At 37.1% G+C, this 18460-nt stretch overlaps 1 protein-coding gene across 1 annotated transcript in view; it reads right to left on the bottom strand.

Annotated features, from left to right (window-relative positions):
- LOC150108079 (dynein axonemal heavy chain 3-like) overlaps positions 1 to 18460 on the bottom strand; it is a 1881116-nt gene that overhangs the window by 142257 nt on the left and 1720399 nt on the right. Inside the window, exon 68 of the mRNA XM_090415945.1 lies at positions 12553 to 12681. Within this exon, the coding sequence (XP_090272071.1) occupies positions 12553 to 12681 (129 nt within the window). The remainder of the gene's footprint in view (positions 1 to 12552; positions 12682 to 18460) is intronic.

The following is an 18460-nucleotide window of genomic DNA, read 5'->3' as shown; positions in this document are numbered from 1 at the left end:
CAAGAGATCATCTCTGGAAGTTGAGTAAGAGTGTTGTGGTCAAGAGTAAAGATGTGAACATTAGATTATTTTCTGCTTGGGAAGCGTTGAATAACGGAATAGGTTTATAGAGTCAGTTGTGAGTGCTCTGTCTGTTGATGGGTTCAAGGAGAGGCATGACAGATAGTTTGATCCTCCTACATTGAGTCTTCAGACTGCAACAGAGGTGGGTGCTCATATAATAATAATAATAATAATTATTATTATTATTATTAAGAGAGACCTCCAGGGAGTTAGGAACTCATAATAATAATAACAATAAACACCTCAAATGTATTTTTTAAATTTAATTTTACCAAGAATTTGTTTTTATGTGACTCACTAAACACGTGAGTAAAAGACTTGAGTCCTTACTAGGTGGAACGCCCTCTATGGATACCTGTGTACATTCATACCATGAATATGCAAAGATTAGTTTTTTTCCTATTTTTTAAATAGAAAAAATTTTGTACATTTTTCTATATTCTTATTTATTTTTTACGTAGTCCAGAAACTACAGAATCTCTGCTCTAGAAAAAAATATGAACTTTTTCAAGCCATTTCAGGCCTCCAATAATTGGGGCAATGGTTACACACTGAGCAATGAAATTCATCTCTCCTCTAATATATATTTGCCGGCCTGGTTGGCCGAGTGGTTAGCATATCCGCTCTCCAGTCAAAAGGCTGCGGGTTCGAATCCTGTCTTGGGCATGGATGTTTGTGATTGTCTATGGAAAAACTAGTGGTGGTGGTTGGCGGTAGATGGTGTTGGTGGATTGAGTGATGGAGACAGAGTTGTAGAGCAACTGCCCTCCCTCGATGAGTCTTTAGACTCCCTGGAGGTGTCAAATAATAATAATAATAATAATATATACACGAAGACAACTCTTTGTAACAATACTTTATATTTGAAACATTTATATTTAGCTTTATATTATTAAAAAAAAAAGCTAATTTTCATGTCAAATCTGTTTATTTTATCACTTGTTCTAGAAATGGGGGGCATCAAATTTTTTTATATTAATTTTGTAAAATTTCCTCTCCAATTCAAATGTTTCTGATATCATCTCACCTCTACCTCATTTATACCTGCCAGATGGCCTCTCATTCTTCTACGCTCTCCCTTCCTCTACGAATAATTCTTCCTATGGTAAGCTGATAAATGCTCTTGTTAACTTAAAAGCTGATAAATACCCTTGTTAACACTTGTCCTCAACCCATCTCCACCAAGCTTTCCAATTAATGCTTCCTAAATTTCTCTTCATAACAACATTTCAGAGTTATGATATTGTTTCAGTTATGTCACTGTTCACTATCACCACTAGTTTCTGAAGTGCCAACATTCCCTGAAGTAGAGTTCTGCCAGTTCAGAATGCAACATTAACAAAGTATGACACTATTGAATGATGGTGGCCAAGTGATTAATGCAGATCAGTTATTATAGCTCTTTAAAGTTTTGCATCATCAATAAACAATTGGATATCATCTTCATGCCACATACAAATTGATTAACAAATAATTTTTAATGATTTTTTTTAGTTAGAAAAGTGACATTCAATACTATTTTGTAACCTTATTTCTCCATAACCCAAATTGCTTGTGTTGAAAGTTTTTTCACTTGGTTGTACTATAAATTAAATATGCCATGAAATTATATTCTTGGTTTCATCCTTCCCAAGTGCAAGCAAACAAAGTTTGTGTGTGAAGCAACTTAATGACTGGGCTACTTGGATATAGAGGCTGACTTCGCATCAATTGCCTCAGTATTCCATAATGCAAGGCACATATCCTTGCAGACAAGTATAATGCTATGAATTATGGGAAGGGCCACTACTCAGATGGTTTCAACCTATATTGAGGTTTCATCAGTAAATATATGACTTCTGCATTACTTCAACCTTGGTATCTCTTCTGGATCTGGCTCCCACTGATGAGACCTCAATAAAGGTCAAAACCAGTCTGGGTAGTGGCCCTTCCCATAATGCATAGCATTATACTTATTCATGAGGATATACACGTATCTGTAAGGATATGTGCCTTGCATTATAGGATACTAAGGCAACTGATGTGAAGTCATTAGCCTCTATATACAAAAATCTTTATTCTATTCATCTTTATATACATAAAGGATGAAACCAAGAATATAATTTCTTGGTATCTATAAACAAATTACTTGTGTCTATCACATTATTTTTTCACTAGTCTGTCATCCATCACACTTAACTTGTACACCAACATGCAATAAGACAATCTGTCAAATTCCTTTGTAAAGTCCAATAAATGTCACTTGAGGTGTAACGAATAATAATAAAAGGTCACTGAATATGAGTCTCTCTTATTCTGTATGTTTGCTGCTTCATCCTGTGCATATCAAATCCCATACCTATCAATCCAATCCTATAATTCTTATCCTTACCAATCTCTACCATACCTCAGTTTTCTAAATATACAGGACTGAGGTATGGTAGAGATTGGTAAGTAAGACTGGTCTATAATTGGAAACCTCTGCTATACAGCTGCACTACTTTGCTCTTCTTTCACCCCTTTAGACCCTGCTACTACAAGGATTTCATTAAAGAATCAGGTAAATGGCAAAATCAATTCCTTTGCATATTCCTAAAATACATAACAATATATCCATCCACTGCCTTATTGTGACTACTCAATACTACACAGCCCATACTGAATTATAGATTTTTCACCATCTATCCTAAACTTCTTCAACTGATGTGAAAGCATTCCTAAGAGTAAAAAGCATGCTGCCAAACCATTTATCTACATCACTGAAGGAAAGCTTGTGATGCATTCTTCAGTGATGCTGGTCTGGTTGGCTGAGTGGTAAGTATCCACTCTCCAGCCAAAAGGTTGTGAGTTTGAATCCCACCTTGAGCATGGATGTTTGTGATTATATGTGAAAATGCTAGTAGTGGTGGGTGGTAGATGGTGTCGGTGTAGATGATGATGATGGCGTTGGTAGTTGCGGTTCGTTGTAGCTGGTGGATTGAGCGGTGGAGATGGAGAGTTGTAGAGTAGATGCCCTCCCTTGATGAGTCTTCAGACTCCCAGAAGGTGTCACGTAATAATAATAAAATTCATTTACTTCTAGTCCCTCTAGTATTTGCCTCCCTCCTGGGCTTTGCACAATATTGTATTCACCAGTATGAAATACAATTGCAAACTACACTTTAAATAATTCCACTATATCCTCTGCAATGATCACTTTGCCACCATTATTCAACATTATAATACTTGGTATATATTTTATTTTTTTATTTTTTATTTTTAAATAAAATAAACAAAACAAAATAAATAAATAAAACAAAATAAAATAAATACGCTATTGTTTGCAGATGATCAGGTAATAATATCAGATAAGGAAGACAATTTACAAAGAGCAATATATAATTTAAACATTATAGTAGAACAGTTTGGAATGAAAATTTCCATAGATAAAACTAAAACAATGGCATTGTGGACAAACTCCAATTTGTCCACAAAATGCAACAAAATAGTTATTAATAATTAAATAATAGAACAGATAAATACTTTCAGTTATCTTGGATGTGAAATATCATGTGAAGGAGATAAAGACATAAAATTAAAAACTTCAAAATTTTTACAGATTATAGGCCTGATAAATTGTCAGCCTGGCTAGCTGAGTGGTTAGCGTATCCGCTCTCCAACCAAAAGGCTGTGGGTTCAAATCCTGCCATGGACATGGATATTTGTGATTGTCTGTGGAAATACTAGTGGTAGTGGTCGGTGGTAGATGGCACTGGTGTAGTTGAGGTAGGTTGGTGGATTGAGTGGTGGAGACAGTTGTAGACGAGTCTTTGGACTCCCTGGAGGTGTGAAGTAGTAATAATAATAATAATAATAAATAGAACACTCAACCCAAATATAGTACAAAAAGAAACACGTTTGAAAATATACAATACTTTAGCAGTGCCCACATTATTATATGGCAGTGAAATTTGGGCAATAAACAAACAAGATAAACAAAGAATAAAAACAAGTGAAACGAGATTTATGAGAAGAACTGCAAAATGCACATTATTAGATCAAAAAAGGAATGAAGACATTTTAAAAGAACTAAAAACAAAATCAATAGAAGATAAACTAAACAATTATAAACAAAAATGAACTGAACATGTGAACCGAATGGCCAACACCCGACATCCTATACAAATACTAAAATATTGAAAGTTTATTTTTCACTTGGTTAGAGTATAATAAAATTAGTTTAATCCTTTATCCAAGTGTGAGCAAATAAGTTTGCACCTGAAAGTATCTTCAGGACTGGGGTAAAGTGGTACAACACCAGGGCAACTCGTTGCAAAGGTGGAGCAAGCTAAAGGATTAAACTAATTTTATTATACTCTAACCAAGGGAAAAATAAACTTTCAACATCTTTCTCTAAATCCAGAGTAATTTATTAAAAAAGGGTGGCACACCATTTGGCAACTCCTATAGGTAGAGATGACCTGCTAATGCTTCTGCCTAGTATCTCCACTTGGGCCTGGCTCCCACTGAAAAGACCTCAATAAAGGTCGAAACTAGTCTGGGTAGTGGCCCTTCCCTTAATGCATAACATTAGACATATCTGCAAGGAGATGTGTTTTGCATTATGGGAAATACTGAGATAGGAGTGTTGGTATCTTGCTCCACCTTTGCAACGAGTTGCCCTGGTGTTGTACCACTTTACCCAAGTGCTGAAGATACTTTCAGGCACAAACTTTGTTTGTTCACACTTGGATAAAGGATTAAACTAATTTTATTATACTTTAACCAAGTGAAAAATAAACTTTCAACATCTTTCTCTAAATCCAGAGTAATTTATTAAAAAAGGGTGGCACACCATTTGGCAACTCCTATAGGAAGAGATGACCTGCTAATGCTTCTGCCTAGTATCTCCACTTGGGCCTGGCTCCCACTGAAGAGAACTCAATAAAGGTCGAAACTAGTCTGGGTGGTGGCCCTTCCCTTAATGCATAACATTAGACATATCCGCGATGTGTTTTGCATTACATTATAAGAGATACTGAGATAAGATTTTTGGTAGCTTGCTCCACCTTTGCAACGAGTTGCCCTGGTGTTGTACCACTTTACCCCAGTCCTGAAGATACTTTCAGGAGCAAACTTTGTTTGCTCACACTTGGATAAAGGATTAAACTAATTTTAAAATACTAAAATATAACCAATTGGAAAGAGAAGGCAGGGTAGGTTCCAAAAAAGGATATTGGATGGATAATGAGACCAGAACAGACCAATATGGTCTATACCCATAATTAGTGTTATGATGATGATACTCGGTAATTATTCTTACTCTTGCTTACTATATTACAGAACTCTCTTGGGTTTCTTAATGTTGGAGGTTTGATGGATTTTTTACAACACTCAGAAAGGATTAAAAAGAATTTAATACTTCCTATATTTCGTCTCCTAGTATCTCCACTTGGGCCTGGCTCCCACTGAAAAGACCTCAATAAAGGTCGAAACTAGTCTGGGTAGTGGCCCTTCCCTTAATGCATAACATTAGACATATCTGCAAGGAGATGTGTTTTGCATTATGGGAAATACTGAGATAGGAGTGTTGGTATCTTGCTCCACCTTTGCAACGAGTTGCCCTGGTGTTGTACCACTTTACCCAAGTGCTGAAGATACTTTCAGGCACAAACTTTGTTTGTTCACACTTGGATAAAGGATTAAACTAATTTTATTATACTTTAACCAAGTGAAAAATAAACTTTCAACATCTTTCTCTAAATCCAGAGTAATTTATTAAAAAAGGGTGGCACACCATTTGGCAACTCCTATAGGAAGAGATGACCTGCTAATGCTTCTGCCTAGTATCTCCACTTGGGCCTGGCTCCCACTGAAGAGAACTCAATAAAGGTCGAAACTAGTCTGGGTGGTGGCCCTTCCCTTAATGCATAACATTAGACATATCCGCGATGTGTTTTGCATTACATTATAAGAGATACTGAGATAAGATTTTTGGTAGCTTGCTCCACCTTTGCAACGAGTTGCCCTGGTGTTGTACCACTTTACCCCAGTCCTGAAGATACTTTCAGGAGCAAACTTTGTTTGCTCACACTTGGATAAAGGATTAAACTAATTTTAAAATACTAAAATATAACCAATTGGAAAGAGAAGGCAGGGTAGGTTCCAAAAAAGGATATTGGATGGATAACGAGACCAGAACAGACCAATATGGTCTATACCCATAATTAGTGTTATGATGATGATACTCGGTAATTATTCTTACTCTTGCTTACTATATTACAGAACTCTCTTGGGTTTCTTAATGTTGGAGGTTTGATGGATTTTTTACAACACTCAGAAAGGATTAAAAAGAATTTAATACTTCCTATATTTCGTCCTAGTCACTAGGACATCTACGGGGATTACAAAAATAACTAATGTAACATAACACAAATATCATACAATACTAAGCCCAACCACGTGGGTGACACTAAAGTCCTATCTAGGTGGAGCGCCCTCTAAGGGCGGTTGTAGGTGGCCTGGAATATAAAGTAGGCTCTCTGGTGATGAATGTTTCCCAAATTTTCGGAAGCTTAATGCAACCGTATTTATTAAGATTTGGTTGATTTCTAAGAGCTGCTGCTGCTTCCAAGAATAGTCTCTCTTTCTTGAATTTGCTGTGATGGAGCATGGTGGTTTTCTTCCATGATACTCTGTGGGTGGTGTCCAAGACATGGTCAGCCAAGCCTGAATGACCATAGTTGTGTTTACAGATGTAAGACTTGTGTTCCTCTAGGCGGATGGATGCTGATCTGCCTGTCTGTCCAAAGTATGCCAGCTTACAGGAACAGAGTACTTTGTAAACTCCAGGGAGAGAGGGGGGGGGGCTGATCTTTCGTAGAACGGATAAGGGTAGCAAGTTTGTGGCGGGGCTTATATGCTGTGTGTAGGTTGTACTTTTTTAGAATCTTGGCTATTTTTTCGGATGTGCCACGGATGTAGGGTATAGTGATGGCATTTTTAAATTCTTGTTGACGAGAAGGACCGGGAATGGGAGAGGAACTGATTATTTTTTTGATACTGTGATCGCTGTAGCCATCATGTAACATCAGACTTGACGTAGCCAACATCCTTGCTCATTCTTCGCCTCCAAAAAGTAATTTATCGTATGCCCAATGCACAGCTCTCCTGAAATTACAGAAAGAAAAAAGTATCATCATCACCAGAGCGGGTAAGGGTAATGCCACAGTCGTTCTTAATACCAGTGAATACAATCGCAAAATGAATATTATCCTCCGCGATCGCGCTACCTACATCCCACTAGAACACGACCCCACAAAAACACAAGTTAAAAAATTAAAAATCTTACTTAAAAAAGTATCTTCCTGGCCCCCCGACATCACAAAAAAACTTAAACCTTTCCGCTCCCATCCCCCCCGAATTTACGGCTTACCAAAAATCCACAAACCAAATTCCCCACTCAGACCTATAATAGATGCCACCAATGCACCTTGCTACAGACTGTCTAAACAGCTGGCCAACTCTCTGACCCCCCTCACTGGAAGGTCCACTTCCTATATAAAAAACTTGACCCACTTTAAAGCCCTCACAGAAAATTTAACTTTGAATAAATCAGACCTATTGGTAAGCTTTGATATCTCCTCTTTGTTTACTAATATTCCCTTAATTGACACCTTATCTCTCTTACAAAAAGTTTTCCCTTCTGACATCTTAGATCTCTTTTCCTTTGCCATTAACTCTGGGTATTTTTCTTGGAAGAACAAAATCTACAAGCGGATAGAGGGAACCACCATGGGTTCCCCCCCCTTGCTAATTTCTATATGGAAGATTTTGAAAAATGAGCCATAGACTCAGCCCCACTCAAACCTTTTATCTGGCTAAGATATGTAGATGATGTGTTCTCTATTTGGCCTCATGGCCCAGACACATTAGACTCCTTCCTCAGTCATCTCAATAGCCTACATCCAAGAATCCAGTTTACTATGGAAAAGGAAAAGAACAATTGTTTACCCTTCCTAGATACCTTAGTCACACACCTGCCTAATGATACACTTGCCTTCACTGTATACAGAAAACCCACACACACAGGCAGATACATTCACAAACTTTCACACTACCACCCCTCTCAACAATATAGCATTATTAAAACTCTTACCAAGAGAGCCCACAATCTTTGTTCCAGTGGAACTGCCCTCACTACTGAGCTTAACTACATACACAACACATTCCTCTCCAATGGCTACAGCGATCACAGTATGAAAAAAATAATCAGTTCCTCTCCCATTCCCGGTCCTTCTCGTCAACAAGAATTTAAAAATGCCATCACCATACCCTACATCCGTGGCACATCCGAAAAAATAGCCAAGATTCTAAAAAAGTACAACCTACACACAGCATATAAGCCCCACCGCAAACTTGTTACCCTTATCCGTTCTACAAAAGATCAGCTCCCTCCTCTCTCTCTCTCTGCCTGGAGTTTACAAAGTACCCTGTTCCTGTAAGCTAGCATACTTTGGACAGACAGGCAGATCAGCATCCATCCGCCTAGAGGAACACAAGTCTTACATCTGTAAACACAACTATGGTCATTCAGGCTTGGCTGACCATGTCTTGGACACCACCCACAGAGTATCATGGAAGAAAACCACCATGCTCCATCACAGCAAATTCAAGAAAGAGAGACTATTCTTGGAAGCAGCAGCAGCTCTTAGAAATCAACCAAATCTTAATAAATACGGTTGCATTAAGCTTCCGAAAATTTGGGAAACACTCATCACCAGAGATCCTACTTTATATTCCAGGCCACCTACAACCGCCCTTAGAGGACGCTTCACCTATTTAGGACTTTAGTGTCACCCACGTGGTTGGGCTTAGTATTGTATGATATTTGTGTTATGTTACATTAGTTATTTTTGTAATCCCCGTAGATGTCTTAGTGACTAGGACGAAATATAGGAAGTATTAAATTCTTTTTAATCCTTTCTGAGTGTTGTAAAAAATCCATTAAACCTCCAACATTATGTCTTCACAGCACTTAAGCCTCTATACACGAATCTCTTGGGTTTCCTTTGCTCTGATTGCACATCACCCTATCCCTCTTTACTTCCATATCATGCTTGATGACTTTTAGCCTACCATTTGCCATTTTCTAGGCTATATTTTATGTTAATATCTATATCTAATATACAAACATGGTAATTATCCTCCACAATAAACTTATTTTCCCCTATTGTTTGCCTAATTTCACTGCTCATCCATTTTACTCTTACTTGATTGATGGAATACAATTGTACACTGTCTGTGTCAGATGTATGTCAAGAAATTTGTTATTATTATGAGGCTCCTCCAGGAACTCATCACAGAAGTGCATTCCACTGCACATGATACATCCTCTACTCCACTTAATCCTCCATTCATACACAATAACATCTCAATAATAACATCATCATCATCATCAAATTTCTGATATGTACCCTCAGGGGATGTACAGGATAATTATGATAATACTACATGAAAAAGTTACATCATTACTATCTTCCGATCAATAATTTCCCTCCAAATTAATCTGTTATCTCTTAAAATTCCAATATTATGAGATCTTACTGGGTTCATTTGAATTTGTGAGGGAGTTTTGAGACATTTATTGCAGCCTCGATTCATCGCTCCACTTCTCTAATGATGGTCTATCTACCCAAAAGAGAACGTTTGCATTCAAATGACACTTATTAGGCAGAGACAGAGCTGTTTTCCTTGATTGTATTTAAAATGCTGAAGAACTTGTTGATGTTTGAAGGTAGTGGAGAACACAGAGGTAAATGGCAGATATGTCATCAGCATAACATACCTACAGAAATGGCTGAGAATGTATAGTAGAAAACAGTTTTCTAGGTAATTATGATAATAATTTTAGATGGGTGATAGCGAACTACCTATTATTGAGACCCTGATATGTTTGTAGGTCTTGTTCTTCCATCCAAGTTCTGTAACAAAAACCACTTCATGCATTATTCTTCTTTTTCTGCTTCTTATTTTTCTACTGTGCTAGGAAAAGGTGTGCCTCTCATGGATCTTATGTGTTCTAGCAGTCCCTTTATCAGCTATCCTCAAATAGTTTAAATCTTTCAGATTCTCATTCTTTTTTTATTTAATTAATTTTAAAGTTCCAAAAAATACAGTATTAACTGAGTAAATACTTAACTGAGCATTTTTCTTAAATATTCAAACATTTTTCTATAAATTATTATTATTATTATTAACATCAGACTTTCATGGCAGTCAAAAAACTCATTGCAGGTACACAGTGTAATACACAAAACTTATCAATCTGGGATTTAAACTCGTTCAATGTGTCAGCATTCACCAATGTATGAATTCACCAAATGTATTTGAATACATCACCAACTACTCTTCATGCAAAGAACCTGCTCCTTATGCCCTGCTCACACCATCCTTATACAGTTTTCAGGGATGTCTCCATTGTTCTACCCCCCCCCTCTCATTCTGTGAAAAATTACTTCAAACATTAACCCAGTAACAACACATTACCAGCTTAAACATCTCCATCATATCCTCTCTCCTCTTCCTTCTATTCATGAGAATATACACATTACATTCCTTCAATCTGTCTTTGTATTCTGCATTCCAAAGATCAGCTGCCACCTTAGTCAGTTCTCTCTGGATCACCATAAAACCAAGGTGACCAAATCTGTGGAACCATCCGTATGAGGCCTAATCAAGGCTTTATACAATGGAACCATAACATCTTTATTTCAGTATGTTAAGGATCTCTACATCATAGCCATAAAGCCATATGATGATATCAATCCTATTTGCTCTGCTCAAATTTAGATACCAATTTGCATGGCAATCTATCAAAACCCTTTTAATTCATATGATTTGCACAATGTGACCTCTGAACTTCAGGTCCCTGTACGCCAACACTCCCAGATCTCTCATCTCCTTCATAATTTCCCCACCAAGTGTATACCTTGCATCCCATCATTGTATATCAAATTTTAGAACTTTACACTTTGCAACAATGAACTGAATAGTCCACTCAGTTGCCCACTTGTACAATTTATTCAAGGCCTCCTCTAATACCTGAATGTCTGCTTGACTCCTCATTGTTCTCCATAATTTTACATTAACTGCAAACAGTTGCATATCTCTAGTGCAACTGTTTGCAAGTTGAAAAACAGTGGTGCAAAAACAGACCTCTGCAGCATAGCATTAGTGACTCCTCTTTTGGGATGCTGAACATCCAATCCTATTTGCTCTGCTCAAATTTAGATACCAATTTGCATATCTATCAAAACCCTTTTAATTCATATGATGTTTTATTTTTATTTTAATTCCTGCAGGTTCAGATTTTTTCCCAGAGAAACAAGCAAGGAATGCACAAAATTATAAAAGAAATAAATATATTTGTTGGGTGGGTTGTGTAGCACAGAGTGGTCTCCTGTGATGAGTCCCACGATCCCATGGAGCTGTCATGTTATAGTAATTTTTATAATTATAATAATTACAGTAAAACCCCATTTTTATGTTCTCGCAATTTACGTTTTCCTGCCATTTACGTCATTTTCCATTGGTCCCGTCTTAAGGCCTATTCTTATGATGTATTGTTTTCCCACCATTAACAACTTGATGTGGACGTTATTTCCCGTGATTTACATTTTTTTCTCGGGTGGCAATACTGATTTTCGAATCGATTGTTGCGGAAATCTGCGCATTTCTGTTCTCAGATGGTGTTACTTACTTTCGGCTGTAGTTTCGTTTCCGCAATCACGGTGACCTGCACGCTTGCCGCAGTAATGTAGTGATGAGTGATAGCATGATTTTTTAATCACAGTACGAATTGATATTGCGGAATTTCTGCTACGTAATTTAGCATGTGAAAGTTGCTTTCAAGTTGCAGTGGTGGATTATCCGTGTTAGTAACATGGAGAAAAAAGACAGAAAATGTATTTCGGTAGAAGAAAAGATGGCAATTCTTCGACGTGTAGATTGGCATTCCGGAACACGTGTGCATTTAGCAAAAGATCTTGGACTCTCCATGTCCACTTTGAGCACAATAGTAAAAAAACAGGTCAAGCACTGAACTCAATGCAAAGCAATCTGGCGCGATGTAAAAAAAAAAAAAAAAACGAGAAGCAAAAACAATCAACAAATAAAGATTATTTTAAATAGATAAATATAAGTAATTGTAAATTCATTTATTTTCAGTTATTAAAATTTGTAATCTGGTATGTAGACTCACATACTAGTAGTAAGTCATCTTTTAGCCTTATTTAAACGTTTTTTTACATTTCCTGCTATTTACACTTTTTTCCATCAGTCCCCTGAAAAGTGTAAAAAAGGGGTTTTACTGTATTATTATTAACAATTGTACTCATCAACACTTAATATTTAGTGTGTAGAACTGTAAGAGGGTAATAATGAAGATATTAGCCTATAAGAAAATAAAATAAATGTTTAATAAAAATATGTTTGCCATTTTGTGGTATACTAGGAATCTAAATAACCTACCATTGCCATATCAAAGTCTGGAGGCAGCTTCTGTAATATGTCTGCAGCTAAATCAAAGATCATATCAGTTGATGACTGTGCACCAGCACCAGAGGATCTTGGTTGAGTTAATAAAATACCATTTAGCAACTTAAAAAAAAAATGATGGATTGGTAAATTTTTTATTCAAATATGCATAAAATAAAAATTAAAACAGAATAAATTTTGTATAAATATATATATATATATATATATATATATGTGTGTTAGGGATACCAAGCTATTTTAAACCTGGTTTTTACTACATTTCCTACTAAATACTTTATGCACCAGCCGAGAGTTCACTTATGAAAATTACACCTCTCCGACACTTTGAGTTTCTTAGTATTGAAAGAGAGTGTTTGCTCTCTTAAGGTTTCTGCCTGGTCTCTGATGAAAAGCAACCAGTTTGAAATATCTGTCAGGCCAGTGAAACCTTATCAAAATGAACCAATAGGAGGCGAATATATGGATGCTTGGGCAACGCGATCATGTCTCCTATAAGGTCTGGCTAGGGCAACTCGTAAATGCCGGCTAGTGTATTACCATAAGCTCTCTGGTCATTTCGTGCGAAACGTTTATAGTTTCCATATTCGGCTTTGAAATAATGTTGGATTTAATATCCACTTGATTTATATAATTTTGCATTGCTGAAATGAAGCCTTTTGGCTCTTTATTTTAGTAAATAAGCTTGATATCAATAAGGCCATAAAATTTGATGACATATCACCACATATCTTAAGGGAACAATCCAGGAAAGTGGCAGTAGCACTAGCATACTTGTTTAATAAGAGTCTTAGAACAGTACAGGTTCCAAGATAGTGGAAAGGAGGTAAAATTATTCCACTGCATAAAGGTGGTGATAAGGCTGTGGCTACACTTTATAGGTAAATCTGTATATCCAGAGTTGTAGTTAAGGTACTGGAGAGATTGGTGAGAACTGGGATACAGAAATGGGTTGATAATAGTAATATTCTCTGTGGTTGTCAGCATGGGTTTGTTAAAAGGAGATTGTGCTTTACTAACTTACTTATGTACTGTAACAAAGTGACAAATGTCTTGGACAAAGGAGATGCGTAAGCAGGTAAGTGGAACTATCAGTTCAATGTTGCAAAGTGTAAAGTTTAGACATTTGGTAAGCAATGATGGGTTGAAAAGTATACACTTGGTGGGGAAACTTTAAAGGAGATAGAGAAGATGAGAGATCTGGGAGTGGTGGTGGAGCTAGAGGAGCACAGAGGACAAATTCAGGGGCTACATTGCACAAGTTGTGAAATCACATCAGATAACAGCAGTCATGTGGAGGACCCCAATGTATACAAAATAAAGAGGTTATGATTCCATTGCATAAGGCCTATCAGGCCTCATATGGATTATTATGCACAGATTTGGTCACCTAATTTTCATAGTGACAAGTTATGTTAGAAGGAGTCCAGAGAAGATTCACAAAGATTGTCAGTAGTCTTTGAAATATGGAGTATGAAGGCAGATTAAAAGAATGTAAATTGCAAAACCTTGTGAATAGAAGGAGGAGGGGGGGGGGGAATATGAGTGAGACATATAAGTTAGTCATGGGTTGTTATAGGGTTGGCATGGAAGAAATTTTTCATAGAATGAGAGAGGAGGACAGAACAAGAGCCCATCCCTGGAAACAGTATGAACAGGGTGTGAGCAGAGGAATGAGGAGAAGGTTATTTGCATGGAGAGTGGATGGTGTGTTTTGAATGCAGACACACATTGAATCAGTTTAAGTGTCACACACAAAGCCCATCTGTTGGATGGACTTTGTGTGGAACAGTGTGTACCTCCAATGATGAGTCTCTGATTCTATGGATGCAATATGTTAATAATAATAATATAGCAAAAAAGATTGAAGAATTTTATTCAATTTATATCAAGATGACAAAGAAAATGAATAAGGCAGCTTGGAAATAATTGAAGTGCCACAAATTCTAGCCAGAAGAAGTTATGTGGAGCATCAAGGCATGTGGAAAAGCTTCAGGTAAGGATGCAGCAATAGTTGATCTTCTAAAAGCAGGTGGGAAGTGATCTACAGAATCTTGGTGAGATTTTTTACCTTATATCTGAAGAAAAATGATGCATTAAGAGCATCGAAAAAAGATATCCTTATTTTGATACCCAAGAAAGGTGAAGAACAGAAGACTTGATGACCTGTTGACCCATCGGTATACTATCAGTGGTTTACAAAATGTTTATGAACATCTTGGCTCCAAGGCTTTGTGCAACTCTAGACCTTGCACAACCAAAAAGAATAAACAGGCCTCAGAAGTTTTTAGCACAATGGACAATATCAAGTTGCACAACAGATTATTGAATTGTGTAATGAATACCAACTACAATTATGTCTTGGTTTTATTGATTATGGGAATGTCTAACTTGTATTCAAACTTCTTGATTGGGAAGAAAAAGGTATAAAGATAAATGGAAGATACTTAGCCATTTATGCTTTGCAAATGACAGTTGTTGTCACCTCAAGTCCACATGAATTACAGACTCATATCCATGAACTCCAATTTGCTATCAAAACAGCAGGCTTAAAGATAAAACTAAAGAAGACTCAAGTTATGTTCAACAGCTATGCACAAGAAGAAATAATAAAAATTAATGATGATGAAGTTGAACAAGTGGATCATTAGTTATTCTTAGGACAACAGATATCAATAAACCAAAATTCCAATGAAGTCAAATGACATATAATGCTTAGGCAGAAAGAATTTGGAAAATATAATCAATATTCCAAAGTCTATTAACACTATGCCTAAAAAGGGAAGTTTTTATCAAGTGCATTCTCCCTGTATTGATAAATGGCTATGAAACATGAACATTAAATGCAAAGAAACTCAAAAACTAAGTACAACACAATTTAGTATGGAAAGATGTATGCTAAGTATCACAAGAATGGATTGCAAAAGGCATATCTATATGAGAACTCAAACTAAAGTCTCTGACATTGCTTGAAGACAAAACTACTGATGGACAAAAGTAGTACTGGATTGGATTCCATGAGAGCAAATACTATTGCAATGATGGTCAATATGATGCATTGATGAAATCATCAGATTTGCAAGAGTGTCATGGGGAAGAAAAGCCATTGACAGACAATCTTGGAGTCAACTTGCAAAGGCCTTAATCCAGCAGTGGATCGATAATGGCTGATTACAATGATGATGATATTATTATTATTATTAACATTTGACCTCCATGGAGTCAGAGACTCATCATGGGAGGTACTCACTATTGCATACAATGCTCATCCAACTTTGTCTTAAACTGATTCAATGTGTCCACATCTATAACAGACTCAGGCAATGCATTCCACTCACCAACCACCCTCCATGCAAAGAACCTGCTTCTCATTCCTTTGCTCACACCCTCCTTATACGGTTTCCAGCAATGGCCTGTTCTACTTCCCTCTCCCATTCTATGAAAAATCTCTTCCATGTCTACCTGATAATAACCCCTGACCAGCTTATATGTCTCAATCATATCCCCTCCTCTTCCTCCTATTCATGAGGCTCTGCAACTTACATTCTCTCAATCTGTCCTCGTGCTCCACATTCCAAAGACCAATGACTACCTTTGTGAATCTTCTCTGTACCCTTTCCAACATGTCTTCATCACCATGAAAACCGGGCGACCAAATCTGTGCACAATAATCCATATGAGGCCTGATCAAGGCCTTATACAATGGAATCATAACCTCTCTATTTCTGCATGTCAGTTCATGCATCATTGCCATTATTCGATGTGATATCTTCACAGCTTGTGCAATGTGGCCCCTGAATTTCAGGTCCTTGTCCACCATCACACCTAGATCTCTCATCTCCTCTATTTCTGTTAAAGTTTCCCCACCAAGTGTATACTTTGCATCCCATCGTTGTTTACCAAATCTCAAAACCTTGCACTTGGCAATGTACTATATACCCCCCCCCCCGTCTTTTTTTGTTTTTTTGTGTATTATATACCCCCCTGCATGTCTAATAAGAAGGACCTCCATTGCATCAACACAATGCATGGACCTCTGTTGCACCACTGCTGTCGGTCTTTTTTTGTTTTTTTTGTGTACTATATACCCCCATGTCTTTTTTTTTTTTTTTTTGTGTATTATATACCCCCCCCCCCCCTGCATGTCTAATAAGAAGGACCTCCACTGCACCAACACGATGCATGTTGCATGGACCTCTGTTGCACCACTGCTGTCGGTCGACCCCATTTCCTCTACTGATCAGAGAGCATTTTAAGTGAAAAACGCACGGGGAGATGTACGAACCAATTCCTCTGCTGGATGTTCCACTTACTTGCCCATTCATGCAATCTATTCAAGTCTTCTTGTAAGGCATTAACACAGCCTGACTGTGCATTGCTCTCCCCAGTTTTGCATCATACGCAAACAGCTGGATATCACTAGTTAAACTCAACCCAATATAATTAACATACAAATTAAACAATGGCCCAAAACTGACCCCTGCGGCACACCACTGGTGACCATTCTCTTTAACTGTAGTTAAAGTGACAGAAAGGCTGGTAAGAATTAGGTTCATCAGGATATTGCTCCCCCATACACAACAAGTTTTGTATGGGGGAGCAATATCCCAGAAGAGGAAAGTCACTAGTAGTGTGTCTCAGGGATCTGCTTTAGGGCCATTGTAGTTTAACCTGTATGTTTATGATATTGGAGAATATTGTAAAGGGTGTTTGCAGATGTTATGGCCCTACAAGACTTCTTTAAGAAGAGTTGAATAGATTGAGTGAATGGGTATGTCAGTTCAATGTTGTCAAATGTAAGGTTTTAAAATTTGAAAAACAAAAATGGAATGAAGAATTTACTTGTGGTCGGGGATATATTGTTAGAGGTAGAGGAAATAAGATATCGTGGGGTGATGGTAAATAAGAATCTAAAATTTAGAGGTCATATTGCCAAAATTGTGAGGATAACACAATGAATTCTGGCAATGATGTGGAGGACACTGACTTGTAGATTGAAGGAGATTCTGGGTTCCATTGTATAAAGCCTTGAGTAGGCCAAATATATAGCACTGTGCATAGATTTGGTTACCTGGTTTTCAAAAGGATGAAGAGACGTTGGAAGTGGTCCAGAGAAGATTAACCAAAATAGTTTCTGATCTCTAGAATGTTGAATATGAAGAAAGGCTGAGACAATGCCCTAGAGTCTAGTGGATAGGAGGAAGAGTGATATGATAGAGACGTATAAGTTGATAAGTGGTTGTTATAGGATTAACACTGAAGAGGTTTCTCATAAAATGTGGGGAGATTGGAAGAGAACAAGGGGTCATCCCTTGAAACTGTATAAGAAGGAAGTGAGCAAGGTAGTAAGAAGCAGGTTTTTTGCATGGAGAGTCATGAATGATTGGAATGCATTGCCTAAGAGTGTGGTGTCTGCAGAGAATGTGTTTATGATGGGCTGTGTGTATAACAAAAGGGACCTCCTAGATGAATCATTGACTCCATGGGATCTGAGAATAATAATAATAGATATGTGTGGGGATATTTAAATTTTCGGTAAGAAAAAATAACTTTTAAGAGCTGTTAAGATTTTATATCGCTTTTTGAAATTTTCAGTACTTAATTATTCTTAGAGAACAGTAATCCAGCACGCACAGTATGGGATATAGGATAAGGGAGCATTATATTAATTCAGCTTAAATTGAGCAAATGACATTCCTATTAACATGTCTAGTTCTCCAGCTTATTCAAATCTACTGAAGAACCATAGCTCTGCACATTGGTCTTTCTGCTAATAATCTTCCCAGCTTCACATCATCTGCAAGCAACTGAATAATCTCATTTGAAACACACAATCCAGTGACAATACCACTGACATAAAGTTTGATCAATAATACACATTGAC

The sequence above is a fragment of the Typopeltis vanoorti genome, chromosome 3, assembly GCF_054136105.1.
Source record: "Typopeltis vanoorti isolate ZY-2024b chromosome 3, IOZ_Tvanoo_1.0, whole genome shotgun sequence".
NCBI classification, from domain to species: domain Eukaryota; kingdom Metazoa; phylum Arthropoda; class Arachnida; order Uropygi; family Thelyphonidae; genus Typopeltis; species Typopeltis vanoorti.
Note: the sequence above shows the minus strand (reverse complement) of the source record. Positions and strands in the feature narration are given on the sequence as shown.